The 19,286-nt window shown below is 32.1% G+C and overlaps 3 protein-coding genes across 5 annotated transcripts; all 3 read right to left on the bottom strand.

Moving 5' to 3' along the window:
- On the bottom strand, nt 528-7,054 carry LOC107625760 (sugar transporter ERD6-like 6). Of its 3 annotated transcripts, XM_016328468.2 has the most exons (18): nt 6,373-7,052; nt 6,208-6,270; nt 6,029-6,118; nt 5,503-5,562; nt 5,314-5,379; nt 5,167-5,232; nt 4,869-4,944; nt 4,290-4,354; nt 4,029-4,121; nt 3,812-3,892; nt 3,613-3,697; nt 2,474-2,520; nt 2,323-2,385; nt 2,167-2,226; nt 2,021-2,086; nt 1,859-1,918; nt 1,385-1,499; nt 528-1,299 (listed from the first exon to the last, which is right to left on the bottom strand). In XM_016328468.2, exons 1-18 carry the CDS (start codon nt 6,565-6,567, stop codon nt 1,187-1,189), a joined length of 1,464 nt encoding a protein of 487 aa, XP_016183954.1. In that variant the 5' UTR covers nt 6,568-7,052; the 3' UTR covers nt 528-1,186. The 3 variants fall into 3 exon arrangements, with proteins under 3 accessions (XP_016183954.1, XP_016183961.1, XP_020973465.1); XM_016328475.2 differs by lacking the exon at nt 5,314-5,379 and having other exon boundaries at nt 6,373-7,054; XM_021117806.1 differs by lacking the exons at nt 5,314-5,379; nt 5,503-5,562 and having other exon boundaries at nt 6,373-7,054.
- On the bottom strand, nt 9,576-11,473 carry LOC107646870 (late embryogenesis abundant protein D-29-like). Its single transcript, XM_016351016.2, has 3 exons — nt 10,880-11,473; nt 10,202-10,368; nt 9,576-10,076 (listed from the first exon to the last, which is right to left on the bottom strand). The coding sequence occupies exons 1-3, from the start codon at nt 11,080-11,082 to the stop codon at nt 9,775-9,777; spliced, it is 672 nt and encodes a 223-aa protein (XP_016206502.1). The 5' UTR covers nt 11,083-11,473; the 3' UTR covers nt 9,576-9,774.
- LOC107625749 (pheophytinase, chloroplastic) lies at nt 12,639-17,934 on the bottom strand. The gene is made up of 7 exons (XM_016328457.2): nt 17,660-17,934; nt 17,453-17,560; nt 16,875-17,013; nt 15,157-15,327; nt 14,490-14,730; nt 14,170-14,261; nt 12,639-13,270 (listed from the first exon to the last, which is right to left on the bottom strand). The coding sequence occupies exons 1-7, from the start codon at nt 17,745-17,747 to the stop codon at nt 12,994-12,996; spliced, it is 1,116 nt and encodes a 371-aa protein (XP_016183943.1). The 5' UTR covers nt 17,748-17,934; the 3' UTR covers nt 12,639-12,993.

The raw sequence follows: 19,286 nt of genomic DNA, 5'->3' as shown, positions 1-19,286 counted from the left end.
TTGAAGTGGATTGTCACCTTGTAAGAGAAAAGATGCAAGTTGGCATATTGAAGTTGCTGCCCATTAACTCAGCTAATCAAACAGTTGATCTTCTCACCAAAGCTTTGGCACCCGAACCTTTTCAAGCACTCACTTCTAAGCTAGGCATGTTGGATTTGCATACCCCACTTGAGGGAAGATCTGAACAGAGGATAGATTTCAAGTGCTTCCAACTTGAGGTAGGATGATGGAGATGAAAATATGGACAAGTTTTAAGTGCTTCCAACTTGAAGGAGAATGATAAAGATGAAAATGCATTCAGTTATGATGGCAAGTTGAAACTGATTGTATAACAAATTTGTAAAACAGTTATATATAATATATTTGATAAATTATACTGCTACTATTATTTTATTTAGCTCTTGCATCCAAACAAACTCATAAATTTACTAAAAGGAAAAACCTCATAAATTTCATTGCATTTCAACTTTTTTTTTTCTCTTTGCTCGTTTTCTTTTCTCTAATCCGTACCATCAGCACTTTTTTTCCCCTACCAATACTAAAATCCATCAAAACTAGTAACATAATGGGATCACAAGAGAAAGAACACTACATATCGCTCGCAAGGTCTTATTCTAGTAGTCATCTTCTGTGCATTACAATGAATGCATCCGAATTCAAAATTTGGCTGATATTAAGTAAAGGATAGAATTATTAATATTGTATGGGTGAGTGTGGTGTGAGTGAGCATATAATGCCTGGGATTGAGAGCTGTCAAATCTATCCGAACTAAAAAAAAAAAAAAACACAACATATCATGTGGACCTAACTACCCTACATAACCCTAAGTCCCCAACACTTGGCACCCAAACTGGCCTCTCATTACAAACATGACATCCCTTAGGAAGGCCAATAAGAACCTACTCACTCGTGGCACCTTCATTAGATATGATTGTTTGCTTTCGGACAAGCACCTTGACGACCATCGTTATGTGGAAGGACTTCAAGTTATAGTGTATCTGTGTAAAAGCAGCTAGTACACTTATTTCACAAAAGAGACAAATGGATGAGCAAATCTTTCCCTTTGAAACAACTTACATAATACATGATGATGATTCCACAGGGCTACAGAAATACATTATGCTCAACAAAATATAATTTTCAAAGAATACACACTACCGCCCCATGTTCTCTCCACAGCACACATCTATCTAAAGGAAGACTGAATTTCTTCTAATGTTCTTCCCTTGGTTTCGGGTACCCACAATGCCGTAAAGAAAACGGTGAAGGCAGTTACCACCATGTAAATTGTGAATGTCCCTGTAAAAAGTCAACAGTCAGCAAGCAAGACATGGGAGAGTAGACATTAAACATGGAAACATGAACACGTGTGAGCGTAACACACCTCCGCTACTCCAACTCAAAAGCAAGTTCGCCGTCATTGTGATCCCCCATGCAGTCAACCAGTTTGTCATGGTGGCTACACTACCAGCAAGGCTCTTTATATTCACTGGAAGTATCTGAAAAACAAGAAACAGATTATGCTGCAGGTCAGCGATCATTAATTCCATGTCAAGAAGTAGGAATACTTTCAAGTATTTTTCATTTTTGGTGCCTACTCATCCAGAAAAAAAAAATGTGTAGAGAATACAGAGAGGATAAGAATGAATGACAAGTTATGCAAGTCCCACCACTTTTTGTTTAAATAAAGTATGGTCTCACCACCAAATATGCCTACTCTCAGTATCCTATGTATTGGCCTTAATTTTTTGGTCTATATCACACACATGCACCCCAGGATAGAGTGTGAGGGATTTATGTGGTATCAAACCCGTGACCTTGTAGAGTACTTTTTGTTTTGAGTAATTAAAGTAAATACCTCTGACATTATAAGCCATGGGATTGGTCCCAGCCCCAGGGAGAACCCAATTACCATAACCTACAAAGAAGCAGTTGCTCAAAGTGTTGAATGCTAAAATTCATAGATCACAGAAATAAATAAATAAATAACTTGTTCAGCCAACTAGATCCAATATCGTACCACAAGTCCAACAACAGAAACAGTTGCCAAAATGTTTTGCAGATGAGAATCTGCAGATACAACTCCCTGGTATCATTGAAATATACCAGTTAGAAGCATAGCTAAGGCATGGAAATTGAATCAAGCTGTTAATTACCATTACCTACCTCCAGATAGAACGCTACAGAAACAACGAGAAGACTAACTGTCATTAGAGATGACGATATCTGCAGAAGAGAAAACCAATCTCAATATTATAGAACTCCATATACATTATTTAGTAAGATAAGTCGTGCAGAAAATCAATTTTGCTTAATACTCACAATTAGAAGTAGTCTTCTTCCACTTTTGTCCACCAGCCATGTAGTGATTCCAGTTGCTATGACCTGGAAAAGAAAGGATGATTATGAGAACGGAATTCTATATTATATTAGCATGAAATCCGATATGTACTCGATGCTTTATTGTCCAAACCTGAATAGCTCCAAGTCCAACTGTAGCAGCACTGCTGGATTGAATTCCTGTTACAATACTGAGGTCAAATACCAACACAAGTGCTACCTTGATAAATCCAAAGCTTGTTTAGGACCTCAAAATAATTACTATTACCATGTGCGGAAATGCAAACTAATGAAAAATATATAATTACTGTAAATTATAGAACAGCACAACTACCTTCATATTCCTTTTCATTTAATGACTATTATCACAATCAAAAAGCTCACATGATTATGAAATATAATACAAATAACTGGAGATTACTGCCTCGTAGGGGTGCCATTTCCATCCCATATCTACTATCTCAAATCTCAATCCATTCAAATCATAGCTCAGAGTTTAGAATGGGATTAAAGTTTAGAATTGGAATCGCAATTGGTGACCCCCACAATAACTTCTTGTTTTCATCTCAAATTAAGCATTGGATTAGAGTTTACAATTGGCATTGGGCTCTTCAATTCCAACTTTCATGTTTCCAGTTTCGTATAGGGTTGTAATTATGATTCCATAGTCCACATACCAATTTTATGCAAACGATGAGTTTCCTCAATTCTTAAAGACAACATAAGAATTACCAATTCCAACACTTATGTCTCTCGCCTTATCGTACTTGGTGTTTGAACTTAACAATAATGTCTACTTTAGTAATTAAATGCAACACTATAATTATTAATAATTAAATATTCTTTCTTAAAAAATCATTTTACAAATATCTATTTATAGGATTTAGCTAAAGAGTGTGCTAAAGACATTGATCAAGAGTACGAAAGAGAAAAATTTACATTTTTATTCCATCAAAAAATTTTATTTGTAGTATATCCTTAGGAAAACTCTGATTTATAATAAAATAATTTGTAGTGATAAGTATGTTTTTTATGTTTTATTTGTCTCAATTTCATTCATAACATTTCAAATATATTTCAATTTTGATCCTAGTATTGTCACGTTAACATCTCCACATGGATGAAGATTAAAACTTATTTGAAATATTCGTGATAAAACTTATTCAAATCTTCGTTATTCTCTCTTTCCTAAACTCCGACCAGCATCACCCTGCCCCCAAATAATAATAATAATGATGATGATGAAATTTAACTTAACAATTGATAAGTTACCTGCATTCTGAAAGATGATCGTTGCATAGAACAAAACTCCATTGATACCGCTCAATTGCTGAAGTGCAAGTAATCCAATTCCAATCTGGAGTTGCCGAATTAGCAAAAGTTTGCAGGTGAGTTTTCATATAAATAACAAAGGAAATGCTAGTTATGTTACAGTGTATAAGCTTGAAACTAGAAAAAGATAACAGTGTACCGTTAAAGGGAACCAATATCTTTTCCTCTTGAGATCTGCAAACCGTATTGTTACTCTTTTTCCTGATGATGCCACAGATCTCTATAGAAAGCAGATTGATAATCAGTTTATGGTTGTTAACACATGTTATTAAACTATTCTGTAACAGAACTTTGATGCTTATTCTCATGCAAGTGACTTGGTTAGCAAAAGTCACAAAACAACATGAGTGAAATACCTTAATTTCTTGTACTTCAAGAGATATATCAGTATCAAATCCTCGAAGTACTTGCAAAGAAGTTTCAAACTCATCTGTCATCCCCATCTTGGCCTATACTTCCCCAAGTCCAACCAACAAAGGAAGGAAAATTGAAAGAAAGGGAGAAAACGAAGAGAGAAAATCAGCAAATAGCAGAATGTCTTACAAACATTTTACTTAAGATATGAGCATATTAACAAAGTTGAAGGTTCAAGATATCTTGTAAACATATGATCATACCAACCATCGGGGAGATTCTGGTATGAAAAATAATCCGGGAATTAGTACTGTACAAGGCAAAATTCCTGAAATAGGATAGAACAAGGTATATTGTTATTATATCAGTTGCAGAAATTCTGTAATGGTTTGATCTGCAGACTAATATTTCAAACCAAGTCCTAAGTATGTATTGTTCTGTCAATTGTTTGATGTTAAGCAGGAAAGTTACTCAAAATCATGATTATAATATTGTCATTAGAGCATTCTGTTTTATGAGCCTTAAGTTTGATGTGTATGATTAGGCCATCGCATGGATGCTCTTTCAAATGTTCAGAACCTCTTGCTTAACTTTAATATGAAATAACTTTCCACTTTTTAAGAGCAGCTATAGGTAAAATACACACATTTTTTGTGTACAGATAGACATAATATTCTATTGTCATACAAATTTGACCTATGTACGCACAAACACCAAACATGTTCCTTGTGTTCCTTTCAGTAAAACTTAAATGTAATACGTAGTTAACTAAGGATATTAAGAGTTCCATATGTGATATGTCCATTGACAAACATTGAATCAATAAATAATTAGGATTTTACCTAAAATTGCAAGCACTCTCCAGTTGACAAAAAGGCCAAGCAGATATGCCAGCATTATTCCAATCGTAACAGATAGCTAAGCCAAAAAATATATTACATGAATGACAAATCTTAATTTCAAATACAATGAAAAGGAAACAAAGTATGTATGTAGCTTTGTTTTGATTTCCTAATCACTACTACTTTTTACCAATTCTTGAGAAGAAATTGGAGATTAGAAAAAATTGTGGCACTATTATAATTAAAACTAAAATTAGGAAATTAAAGCAGAAACCAAAAGTGAGTGTAGGCTTACTACCTGGTTAACTGATCCAAGGCTGCCTCGCATGTTTTGAGGTGCTATCTCAGCTATATAAACAGGCACCTAAATAGTATCAGATAGACTAGGTTAACTCTGTAAGTCCAACCCAACAAATGAGAGACATAAGGGAGAAACTAATTTTACCACATAAGATATAATCCCAACGCCAAAACCTTCCAATAATCTCCCCATAAATAAAAACGAGGAATCCTATTGGAAGCAACAAAATAGAAATACAATGCGTCAGGCGACAAAAGGGTTACAAATAACAGATGAGGATAGTGTGAATATTAGTACTCAAAAGGCAACATACTAGTACTTGATAGCACCTACTTTGGCAAAAGATATGGCGAGCCACCCTATTATATTCGGTATTGCAGCAATCATCAATGACTGAAACATCATTCAAAACATGCAAAAACCATCACCACTCCGATCACATTCATAGTTATTCCTTCAAAGCAGCTCAGATTAGACCGACAAGGAAAGGGCAAAAAAGGGCAAACTAATATTTGGCATCCAAAAGATTCTAATTCCCACAAAATAGCTAGATAAATGAGGCAAAGGTAATCCTGCCTGTGGCCCCATTGGTAAAGCTTATCAAAGTTTTATGACTTTTAAGGGGTCATGGGTACCTTCATTTCATTCTGAGGATATTTTGTTGAAACTAAAATCTTGTGGGCATCAAAATGGTGGTTTAAATTTTACCCAATCGTATAGCCACATTTGTTTTTTTGAATGATCATTTTCAGAATCTATGTAAAAAATAGTGATTTTTGTTCAAGTGGCGTTACGTATGCATGTATAAAATTATTTTTAAATTGAGAGAGAATCAAAATTTAATTCTAAAAGTAATTACCCCTTTGCGACCAATATACTCTGCTATCTGACCACTTGCAATAGCTCCAACCATGGCACCCACGTTGGACAGAGATCCAAACACTGAGAACTGCACCCAAAAGATTCAACGTAAACTCCAAGAAAAAGAGTAACTCAACCAAATCCAACCATAAATAAATAAAAAATAAAAAACTAAACCTCGGAAAGTGAGAGCTTTAGATCTTTGATTATGGCTTCCTGCGTTGGCGAAGAATACCCACACTATGCCCAATAAAGAAACAGACCCAATTCATCAAAATAACGATAATCAAGATAATAAACGAGCGTTGGGTAAAGATCGAAACAAGGAGAACGGAGGCAAACCGTGAAACCGAATTGGATGGGACCCAAGGCGGCGACGAGAACGCAGAAAAGGACCGAAACGGCACCGTCGCGCATGACCTGTGCAGATGAGCCCATGGTGCTGGACGTCCTTGAACCCATCTTGTACCAGCTCCCTGTGTGGAGGAACGGTTTCTGAAGGTCCCTCCCTACCGCTTCCTCGTCCCTGAAACTCATCTTTTCGCTGATGATTCAGAACAGAACCCCCTCCCCTCCCTCTTGCGTTCTACGTGTTCGTGAAAATGTCACACAGAAAAAGAGATTTCAGTCTTGACTGGTAGCAGCTCACTGCTGAGCTGTGATTAATTGACACGTTAGAAATTGTTGTTGTTGTTCGTCAGATTTGAACAAGAGGACAAGATGTTTCAAGTGAATTTTGTCTGCTTTGGGAATCGAAGCTAGGAATTTGTTGGGAAAATATAAAATATTCGGATTGGTTTAGATTTTGCGTTGTTGGTGTGGTGAGGGAGTGAAGTGCGTGCACTACTCATTCAATCATGCTTATCTCACTCTCAAGTGGTGGATTATTATTATTGTTGTTAGTTATTATGTGTGGGGGTCTGAATCTCAATTCTGAAGCTTCAATAATTGTCGCGTGTTTGATGCTACATTTGGTAATCAAACCTGAAAGCCTCACGAGGGATATGGCACCTGTTCTGCTATTCGCACGCATCAAGGGAAATAATGTAATAATAATGCATTAATAGATTAGGTTACGTGATTAATTAACTGGTGGATGTCATGTCCAATTATGGACCATTGTCCGCCAGTTATATTCCTTCCAACTTACATTTCCATTATTTTCACTTATTTCTCAATTATTTTTAATTATTATAACACTCTTGAGTTTCGGTCATGAATTTTATATTCTCACACGTAAATATAGGATTAACATATTTCGGTATTAAGAACTAGTAATCAGGGGGCGGAGCTAGACTCCGTAGGGATAATAATTACTATTAATATAATATAACACAAAGAAAAAAAAGTGTTAGAATTTAGGATTTTTAAAATATATATAAAAGAATATTTTAATCATTTTTTATAATAAAAATATTGTAATTATTTTTTATAAAAAAATATTAATTTAGACCGGTTCAAGGTATAGTTTATCGATTTTTTGGCTAAATCAATTTATCTGATCTAATTTTAATAAAAATAACATAGTTTAATTAATTATATGTATTGAATTTTAATTATTTAAAAACATCTTTATAAAAAGACGTTTTAAACGTCTTTATTCCCTATCAAAACATCTAACTAAGCAATAAATGTATTTAATTTTGTAAAAATTTTATGACAACTAGCTTCAAATATTAACATTGTAGTTTGTAATATAGCATTAAATTTTTTTTTTTTGGCAAAATAAATAATTTGCATTAAGACATATCATAACCTATGAAAGTAAAAGAGAAAAAATTATAAGGACTCATGGCAAAACTTGAATGATTTTTAAAGACTATAACTTACAATTGGTTTTGTCGAAAATGTGATCCACACGTTTTTAGTAACTCAAGGTCATTAATTATAGAATCTGACTAAAAATAGCAGCAAACTCTTTCTCAGTATAAATAACTAAGTTATCTGCAAGGAACTCACTTTATTTTATTGTTTTGTTTTGATCATTTTTATTATGAGAAAGCTCTTCTTGTTTTTGTTGATGTTGATACTAAAAGAATTAAAATAGGTAATTGTTACGATGGTTAAAAAATTAATATTTAATTTTTAAAGTATAAAAATAAATAATTATTAAATATTCAAAATTTATCATAAAAAATAAGTTAAATAAAAATTAGACATCAAATTATAAACACCATAAAATTTATTATCAAAATAATGTATATCTATCGGTCAACTAAGTGATAAGATTTTTATTTTCATGTTTCTTTTAATATCATCTATAACTCAAAAATGTTACAACATCTTTGACAAAATTTGGCACATCAATCTCATAATCTTGTAGTTAGAACTTCAAAAGAAGTAATTCATGTTCAAGAAAAGAAAAAATTATAAGGATTCAAGACAAAATTTAAATGATTTTTAAAAATTATAACTTACAATTAATTTTGCTGAAATTGTGATCGGCACTTCTTTAATGATTCAAGATCCTAAAATTGTGATCGGCACTTCTTTGATGATTTAAGATAATTTATTATAAAATCTTACTAAAAATAGCAGCAATTGTTTTTCTTCTTAATATTAATAACTAAGTTGGTTGTATCTTTGGTGGCTACAATTTTAATGGCTAGCTGTAACTATTGTTACGTTGACCAACGAATGAAAAGGTAACATGTGGACGTGCGTTAGTGTCTTTAAGCGCATAATTAAGAGGCTAAAAGTGATAACATTTTATTGAAATTGTTTAACATAACAAATCAAATTATACCATCAATTATCTTTTAACTGCCAAAAAGGTAAACATCTTAAAATGGTTGTATGTGATGCTTAAGAAAGAATATTAGCATGTTAGGCCAATCGTAGAAAGCTCTCAACTATCGGAGAGTCTTTAAGAAAAAATCAAACAAGATAATATAAGATGAGAAGACACCACATTCAACTCAAAATATTAAGATAGTAAGTTATTGGGTCTCTCATTTTATAAACTCCTCACTCTTTTTTACTTTTTTTGATATAGGACTAACTTCATATACTCCTCACACTTACAACATTAACAAATTAATTTTGTTCAGGTGTAACATCAAAACATATTCAAATCAGAATAATACCTTACTAACACCATAAACATTGTCTTTTTTAGAAATAAGTTTCTCCATCTTCAATAATATTTTAAGAATAGTACTTACAACAAAAAAACATTTTTATCAAGCTGCAATTAGAGTTATTAAAATAATAGCTCCATCTAATATATGCAACTCTTTACAAAATGTCCATTTAATTTGCTCTTTTACTTGTCTCAAGTTCATAAAAAACAATCATATTTATAATTTCAATTGGTTGAGTATTTTATAATTCATCATTACTCTTACAAAAAAAAGTACAAATAATATTGACCATACCAGTCAATTATGTAAAAAATTTATAAATTTAAAGTACTTGTTTTGAAACTACAACCAGTGCTAATTGCCATAATTTTTTTAATGTTATTGATTTTTATTTTTTCGCATATAATTTTGGTAAAAATTCAGGTGCAGCCAACTTAATGTAAAATTAATAGTTGAGAGCCATTAAATAAAAGTTAATTAAATTATTCAAATTATTTAAATTAATTGTACATGAATTTTCACGGTACACTTAATACATAATAGGGTCCTAAAATATCCAACACTACAGCGATGCCCTAATTACTAAGGCTATCTTTATTTTGTTTGTTTCCCTAATTTTAGTTCCAAAATTTGTTATGCATTGCAAAGCTTAGGTATGAAGTCATGGTTTCTTAGCAGAAGCATATGCTTCAGCGACTTTGTGTTTAGCTTGGTCATAAGTGGCTGATGTTTTATCTTTAGCGGTCATAACGGTTTCTCCGATAGCATTGGAGGCTTTGTTTGCTTGCTTCTTAGTTCCTTCGTACGCACCAGAGGCTTTATCTTTTCCGTATTCCACTGCGCCTGCGGTTTTGTCTTTTCCATATGCCACTGCGCCTGCGGCTTTATCTTTTCCATATGCCGCTGCGCCTTTTACTTTCTTTGACGCACTTGAAGCCGTTTCTGAAGCGTACTGGGATGCATCTACACAACACACAATCATCAATTTTTCGAAAAATAATACTCAAACTTCTAATTAGGGCTTTAATGTTTTATATATAATAATCAATTCTTGGCATAATTTCTTGTTTGATCTTAAAGACACTCACCCGATGCTGCAGATTTAACTTTTTCCGTGGCATTGGAGGCTGCTTCTTTAGCTTCAATCTTTACGTTCTGTGCTATTTTGGCTTTTTCACTGCTTAACCTTTTCTGCACTTGGTCATCATGTATGTTCTGCTGTTTTTGCGCCTCATTACTGTTCATTCTCAAACCACTGCCCCAAAAGTTTTAAATAATTGAACAATATGATACAACGTATAAAACATTAGAAAATTTCCAGGTATTCCAGAAATAGTGATTTTAGTAGTTGATTATAATTGAGATCAATGACTAAAATCATTAGAATATTAATATTTTTAAAAGAATTTAATTTTAATATAATAATAATTTTACACGTATATTATTTAATTACGTAAAATCTATTAGTAAAAATAATTAACTTTTATATTAATGGTGCTAATAGTCATTTAAAAGAACAAAACAAAAGTTTTACACTACTACCAGTACATCAAAATTAAAATCATCCATTGGCATTGTGAACTGAGATTATTTCTTTGGCATGTGCTAGCTTATAACGTTTTCAATGAAAAAAATCTAATAGAAAGACTTGTATGCATGTTTTTAGAAAAATAATATCCACTAAATCTTATTTTTCAATATAGTTTTTAACTCTTATAAATAAAAATGTATGCTTGGAAGTGCTCTTGAAACAAATGTAGTTGTACCTTTTGATTTTGTCATAAGCCCAAGTAGCAGCCGATTCAGTCTTTTCCTTGGCCTTTTCGGCGGCGGCGGCAGCACTATCCTTGGCTTCCACGGCCGTTTCTTTGGTACCTTCAGCCACTTTCTCACCCCATGGTCTACACATGCCCACACACATTGCTAGGAACAACACCAACACGAAAAGCTTTGTGGTTGCGGCCGCCATCTTTAACTTCTCTTTACTATTTATATATATTCCTTGCTGTTTTGTTTGAAATGAAAATAATTCGTCTTAGAGGTATATATATATATATATGCACACATTAATTAGTTCCGGGAGAAAACATGGTGACTATAAATGGATGGTGTTTTGTGAATATAGAGTGTTTTAAGGAAGATAAGGCTTCAAGGTTTGGCCATGTGTTTGGATAGACATGAAATATAGCGAATCACGTGCATGAAGAGTTGAAGACCAATGTTGATTCATGTATGGGATAGCTAGCCATCCTACGCAAATATGGTGATGCATGCAAGACCCTTTAGTATTTGTGGAGAGAAATTCTCACGCTTTTGCAAAGTTACAGTGAAATTTAGAGCTAGCTAGAGAATGATGACATGTATGTATTTGAAATTCTTTTTTTGTTTTTGCTCAAAATTATCTGCCATATTAGTGATCTTTTCGAATAAAAAAGGAAAGTAATATGATAGAACAAAGGAGCATTTATTTCAAAGATAAAAGGTAAATTCTCAAGTAAAAAAATTTGTTTATTTACTATTTTGAATTATGTAGTTTGTATTCATATTTGTGGGAATTCTCAATTTTAAAAATATTTCCAATATCAATAAAAGAAAAAGCTTTAAGTTCAGAAATATAATGATTGAGAGATATATTATATGTAATAGTTTTATATTTTAATTTTTATTTCCTTGACATAGGAACATTAAATATCCATTCTTTGAGATGGCGGGAATATAAATTTCATATTTAATTTGTAGGAATAAATTCTTCATGGGAATAACTTAAAAATTTCTTATAATAAACACACAAGTAATAAGTAATTAATTATAATTAATCTTAAGTACCGTAAAAATAAACATATGTGAATATCAAAATTAGTTTTTACAAACTAAGGAGCCAGATTATAATTTATCAAAAAAATTACATTCTTATTTTAGGTAAAGATACTAGAAATATTCAAGATAAATTCTTAATTTCTTTTACTGTATCCTTTTTCTTAAAATACAATAAACCTTAAAGAGGTCTCAAAAAATTTCATACAAGATACTTTAGTTTCAAACAAAATTTTATTCACTAAAAATTTTTGAGAATTATTTTGGTTAGACACCTTGAATCCTTTGTAGCTTTCAAACAAGTTTTTAACATGCATGTTGGAAAAACAAATTCCTAACAAGTTTATTATAAGACAATTAAATTCTAAAAAATAATAATTTAAGACAAATTAACCCCTTTTTAAAATGACGTAAAAACTAATGTGTTCAATGTGAGTATTGTTTAAAGACTTATAAAACGGTAAAAATTTATTAGAGATCAAACGTTTGATATATAATTTAGTGGAGACCAATTTTGATTTTTATTCTTTAAAATATATCAACTTTAAGTATATGCCAATTATATTTTTATTTTTTAATTTTGTGTAATATGCCAATTTTAAGAGTGTTCTACTCATCCTCTCAAATGCTCCTATATTTCTAAGACATTCAACAAAATAAGTGATTTAAAATTACTTTCAAAAAAACAAAATACAAAACAAAACAAACTAATTGAAGGAGAAATGAGTTGTATTATCCAATGAGAAGGGGATTGAAGGAAATAATAACCAGCATAAAAATCTGTTGGCTAGTGATTGAAGGGGGCAACATAATACAAACGTATAACAATATTGATTAAGAAATGAAAAATGCAGTTGAGAGAAATGACTGCATACATGTTTAAAAATGTGTGACTATTACTAACTATATGCAAAACCGGTGATAAAAATTTCAATTCTTTCTCTCATTTTTATCCCTCCTATCCCCTGACCAGCTTTTACTATATACAACAAATGTAATGAAACTGAGAACCTTGAACCTCAGCTTGGTCAAGATTGATTAACTTCGTGAATTTCTTTTCACATGTTCAAACTGTTTGGAGGGATGCTTCTTCAGGATAGAGAGTCGACAACCAATCTAGTAAGGCCTTGTTCACGAGCTCCGGAATCTCGTCATGTGGGCAGTGCCCAGCCTGCAAGTTTACGAGAGTTGTTTTTGGATAGAACTCTTTGATTCGGTTAGCTTTGGCAGGACCAACCCATGGATCAAGGTCACCCCAGATCAGAAGTAAGGGGCAAGAGAGTTCGCTCAAGACAGCATCTAGCGTATACTTGCTCTGATTCGTCATGAAGCGTGTCATTAACCTGTAGATAACAATTGATTTGAATTAGTACGTGGATGACCGAATCGGATGGTGCAGTAAATACGAATACAATAACAAAGTATCGTCCCACTAAGTGAGATCAGCTAAATGGATTAAACAACACCATTGCGCCTTGTTGTTAATCATGCTTTACCTTGGCACATTCATGCTTAGATCTCTTTTGATCAACACATTATGGGAAGAGACAAATAAAGAGGAATAACTAGGAAAATAAACTATCATAACTCCATCTAGAGACTGATTTATTTGGTTTATAGAGGCTGATTTATTTGGTTTAGTCACCAAAAATTCCTTTCTTCTGCAATGTTGTATAGCTTTTGTACAAAATCTACATTGAAGGTACTTGATGTCTAATTTTTTTTTTCTCTTCAATTTTACCCTCTTAACTTTCCCACTAACAAACTATCTATGCGGACTTTTTTTTCTCTTCAGCTTTACCCTTAAAAAAAAAACTGTTTTCAGTTATCTCAGTATTTTTCTATTCTATAACCATTATGCAAACCAAAAAGGTAGAGCCTGGTGTCTATGGTTATAGTGGCTATCATGGCTATACAACTTTAGCATTGCTTAGAAGTGTTGTTTTAATTTTAATAACATTTTTTAAGCGTTGCTAAAGTTGTATAGCTACCATAGCCACTATAACTTTAAGTACGACAGCATTCACCAATAAGAAAAACATTACAAAAGTATATTTATTTTATATATTAATAATTAAGATATAAATAACTACTTAATAAGCACTATTAAGATGTTAAACCAATACTAATATACATGTTACACCTCAGAGAGAGCTTGTTAGTTACCATATATACCAAGATGTAAATTAAATTTAAAATTTCATAACAAAGAAAGCTTGAATAAATTGCAAATATCATGTACCTATAATAAACTTCTCCTGCATTGGGATCTGCAGCTGGTCTTGTAATAGATTCCACTAGATAGTCGTCAACATTCGAAGAATTTACATAAACCTGCATTGACAAACCATTCTCTCAAAAACAATATTTACAACACCTAAGCCGTTCAGACTAGATGATGTCATTTGCATGGATCAATCGACATAGTAACCTCCTAATATGAATTATGTCTGCATTCAGACTATTAAAATCTTAATCTCTTTTAATAGTTTCATCAATTGTTTCAATGTTTTCAGTTAGTGGTTATTTATTGGGTTAGAGAACTCCAGTTCATAAACGTACACTTTTCAAGACTGACACAATTCGAGCAGGTTGCTTTGCCTGCCAGAAAAGAAATCCAAGAACTACTCGCTGGAAAGCCTCCTTCAAGGGTTTTAAGACGAACTTTGCTAGAGGTGTTTCTTTAGAACTTTCACTTTGCTTATTTCCGTCCCCGAATTGTCCGGCAGAGTTTAGTAGAACAACTCCACTGACAAGCTCCTGTAACGCAGCTGCTGAAACCAAAGCAGTGAATCCTCCAAGGCTGAAAATTTTATCAAAGTTGAAATAAGAATTACAGTACATTCTATTTTTAGTAAGTACGAAGAAAAATTACATTGCCTCGAAAAACAAAATTTATAATGAGCTACAACATAACATATTAACATGTAAATTAAGATGCTGGACAGCTCATCAAATAATTTGACAATTCAGAAGGAAAAGAATGTTAAATGTAGGAGCAGCTTAATTTGATAACATAGTACTTGACAACTAAGTTTTTAATGATAATCATGCAAATTTGTTTTTCATTAATGACATGCACTATCCGTGTTGAAGAGGGGGAAAAAACTCAATTTTCGAGGGCATCTCTCGAAAGTGAGGTACCTAGTACATGATTAACAAAATGTCTTCTTAAAATTTAGACGTAATCCACCAAAAGAAAATAGATATAGGTATTATAGTCATTTACCTATTTCCAACTAAAACGGATGGTTCTTTAACTATTTCCTTCACGAAGTCTACCACTTGATCCCTCCATACCATAGCATCATACTCGATAAGTGCTTTGTCACTCCAGCCAAATCCAAGCAAGTCTAAGGCATAAACCTTGTGTCTTTTCGCCAATTCTGGTATGTTGTACCTAAAGAAATGTTGAAAGCAAATATATGATTATCTACATAAGAAACAAAATTATTATTTACACACGCAATCAAATGTATATTTTAGACACTTCTTAAATCCAATGGTTGAGAAAGTGCACAAATAATATGAGTAAAGTTCACAATTTAATCTATCGATGAAAAAGTTGGTGCCTAAATAACCGATGTGCAAATAAGGAGAATTTTGTTTTCATTTGACTTGGAGCCATTGCAACAAAAACTGTAACCTAACCTACAATGCATACTCACAAGGACAAAAAAGATCACTGAGGCTTCTATATAAAAATAAGGTTTAATTATTCTGTTAGTCCCTATAATTTTACCAAATTTTCAATTAGATCCCTATACTTTTTTTTCCTTTCAATTGGATCCCTACACTGTTTTTAATTTTTATAATTAGGTCCTTCTTAGTGTAAAAAATGTTAGAATTAACTAAATATTTCTTTGCAAATTGAAGGTATTTATAATTAAAAACCTAACTAGATCTTTGACTGCATGTATTTTGGGAAAAATATTCTAGTAATTTTAATGTTTTTTATATGAAAAGAACTTACTTATAAAATTAAAAGTATTGTAGGGATCCAATTGAGAATAAAAAAAGTATAAGGACCTAATTAAAAATTTGGTAAAACTATAGAGACTAACAAAGTAATTAAACCTAAAAACAAAGCATTGAAGTGACAGCATCAATAAGTTGGCAGTATCAGAAATCATATATGTGAATACTTTACCAACACAAGGAGACTGACTTTTGGCAAGTACAATTTAAGCAAAGAACAAGGAAGCAAGAAAGTAGTAAAATTGATGGGTGAACCACCAAAGAAAGAAACATCCCAACCAATTAGAAACTAGGGACTGAAATGAAAGTTACTGCACCACTAGGTTAGGAGGTTTGTAACTAACTCTGCCGACAAAGCAGAGTACTGGAATGAAGAGGAATGTGTTACATGGAGAGGAGAAAGGGTATTTAGGGAGGTGGGAGACGCTGCGAGGGGACTACTTCAGACTTGTTGGGAATTAGACTTGGGACTTGGGAGAGAATCAACCCTCTCGAAAAGCTTGGTACTATCACTGTTTTGTTTTTTATTTCAGAAAAAATACCAAACACCCGAGGGAAGGGAAAACATGATACCAACGTGTCACTTGATACGACATGGACACATCAAATTTTTAAAATGACAAGACATGACAGAATATACTTGTGTGTACTTTCAATTTCCATACCATAGAAGATCATTATCAAACTATCAGTATTTACTACTATCAATATTAACAAGACGTTTGCATTTAGCTTGTGTTGTACGAGTGTCTTTTTAGATACACAAACACCTCACTTAGCTAATGTATACATGCTTCATAGACTACTCCCGCCTCAATTTCTGCTATGGTTTTAAGGACTTCTTATCTTCACTAGATAACAGCTCTCACACAATGCATTAAGCCATTTGCAAGGGCCTACTTGATTAGCTTTTATTATTATTATTTTAAGAAAACCCTGTAAATAAAGGGATATAAATAAAATAAAAACCTCCAATGAAATGCAGAAGCCCCAAAACCATGGATTAGGACAATAGGAGAGCCTTCCCCTTGCACTACGTAGTGTATCTTATGACCCCTCCAAGTCCAATAATTGTAGCCTTCAGGTTTGTACGGCAATCTTCCAACACCTGACTCAAAATTCGTGTCTCAAAAATACATTCAAGAGAAACTAGCACAACCAAGAATTAACTATCTTAGCCCAAGTACAAATAAAGGACAAATAGGCCACCGATCATTTTTCTGGCAAGGACCCAAAATTGCATATAGCTCTTTCACAATTGAAAACATGTCTCTCTTTGCGAATGGTCAAGGAACTACTTGCCCTTTCTTTGCTGAATTATGTAATGAATACAATCAGGCTATGTTGAGTACAATTGGGCCAATAGAAATAGGTTTGAATATTAAATACAACTAGAAGTAATATAAACAAGTGTATCAGAAATTGTAATAGGAGAGTGAATATGAAAATTGTGAAATGTCTTAAGACATTTATTTCTCTTTGATTTTCTCTTTTCTATCCCTAATCCTCAAATTGTTTTCTGGAAGTACTGGCTACTAAGTACTAACCTTGAGATGGCTGTGCTTCTGCAGTCAAAGTGGAAGCCATGGATGAAACACCGGAAGCCACAATCCCTTTCAGCGCAAAACTCCTCCTGCTCATTTCACATTTGCTTCCTTCAAATATAAAAAAAGAAAACATGCATCCCACAAAATCAGCAACTAATTTTGCTACAAAATAATAAGAACGCAGGCATTAAAGAGATTGAGACTCACGGTGATAGTAAGGGAACGGAGCAAGGAGAGTAGTGTTAGTGAGGTGTAATCGGAGAGAAGGGGAAAGAAGGGATATAGAAGAAGCCATTTAAACGGAGCAGTACACAGAGGTTCGAGAAAAATCGAGAGCTTTAAGGAGTTTGAAGAAAATAGATAGAATAAAATGAACGACGACGTTTGCATGTTTGTGGTGGGTATCTGTTTGAGTGTTGTGGCGGACTCCGAGCCAGAGACTCCAAAGACTAGCATCATTTCCCCTTCTCATTTTGTGTGTTTAAGGTACTGTTTCGACGGAGAAGAAAAAAGAATAAAGACAAATCATAAATTACAAGAAGCCTCAAGCTAGTCAAAATTAGGGTGAAAACTCAACTACAATCAACTTTACATGCATTTGATAGATGATAGTTGATAGTTAAAAGTAGTTAAATAATTTAAATAATTTGACTAAATTTTTAATTAATAATTTTTAATTATCAATTTTATATGAAATTGATTGCATTTGAATTTTTAAAATTTTTCAAAAATTTTTTAATTATTTTATTTATTTTTGTCATTTAATATTTTTATATATTTATTTTTAGTTTATTTAAAAAAATATATGATAAAAATTTGACAACATAATTGAAAGAAAAACAATTAAAGAATCTATTCCCCTAACATCTCGTAATTTATTTCAAAAATTTATTCAATACTTTTTTATAGTCACATTTTTTATTCTACTAGATATTTTCACTTAAAATACAAATACTATATTTTAAAAACAAACAAATATTCTACATCTAGCTAGAGAAAGACATAATAAATCACTTAAAATATAAATACATATAGTTTAAATACAAACAGATATTCTACATCTACAAAAAAGACATAATAAAACAGAGATATAAGTGTGTTTGATTTACGTTTTTATTTTTAATATATATTTTTTTAAATAAAAATGATAAAATTTATTTTTTATTTTTTATTTTTACTTCTTGTTTTTATTTTTTTATAAAATTTAAAAAATAAATAATCTAATAAAAAAATAAAAAATAAAAACATACACTAAAACATCCTAAATTTCGCACCATACTAAGGCATTTTTTTTTTGGACAAGAAAATTTGAAAGTATTTAGAATTAACAAGCTGGAAGAGTCTTCCCTTTCAGGCATTAATAACTCCAGAATAAGTTGAATTAAAAAAAAAAAAAACTCCAGAATAAGTTGAAACCTAACGTTGAGACCCGGATTCGAACTTCTAAATAGTTTCCGATGCGAATTGAAAAATGAAAATCATATGTAACATATAGATGAGTAATTCAAAGGATAAAAAGAAAGATAAAAGAACTTATTAGATATTTTTCTTGATTGCAATTTTTAGAATTTAAACTCGTGACCTTTGAAATGGGGAGAGAAAGATATACTATGTGAGTTAAGGTTTATTGACCATGTATCCCCTTATCTTGCACCATATTGGACATTTTTGGTTAATGCATTCAAAAGGTAAAGAAAAAAAAAGGACAAAGATTAAGTGGAGAAATGATTTTTTTTTTTTTTATTAAACACATATACCAATTTTACAAAAACAAAAAGGCAAAGATAAAATGGAGAAATGAATTTTTTTTTTGAATATATATATAGTAACTTCA

Source organism: Arachis ipaensis, chromosome B01 (assembly GCF_000816755.2).
Source record: "Arachis ipaensis cultivar K30076 chromosome B01, Araip1.1, whole genome shotgun sequence".
Lineage (NCBI taxonomy): Eukaryota > Viridiplantae > Streptophyta > Magnoliopsida > Fabales > Fabaceae > Arachis > Arachis ipaensis.
The sequence above is the reverse complement of the archived record's forward strand: the minus strand, read 5'-3'. Positions and strand labels throughout refer to the sequence as shown.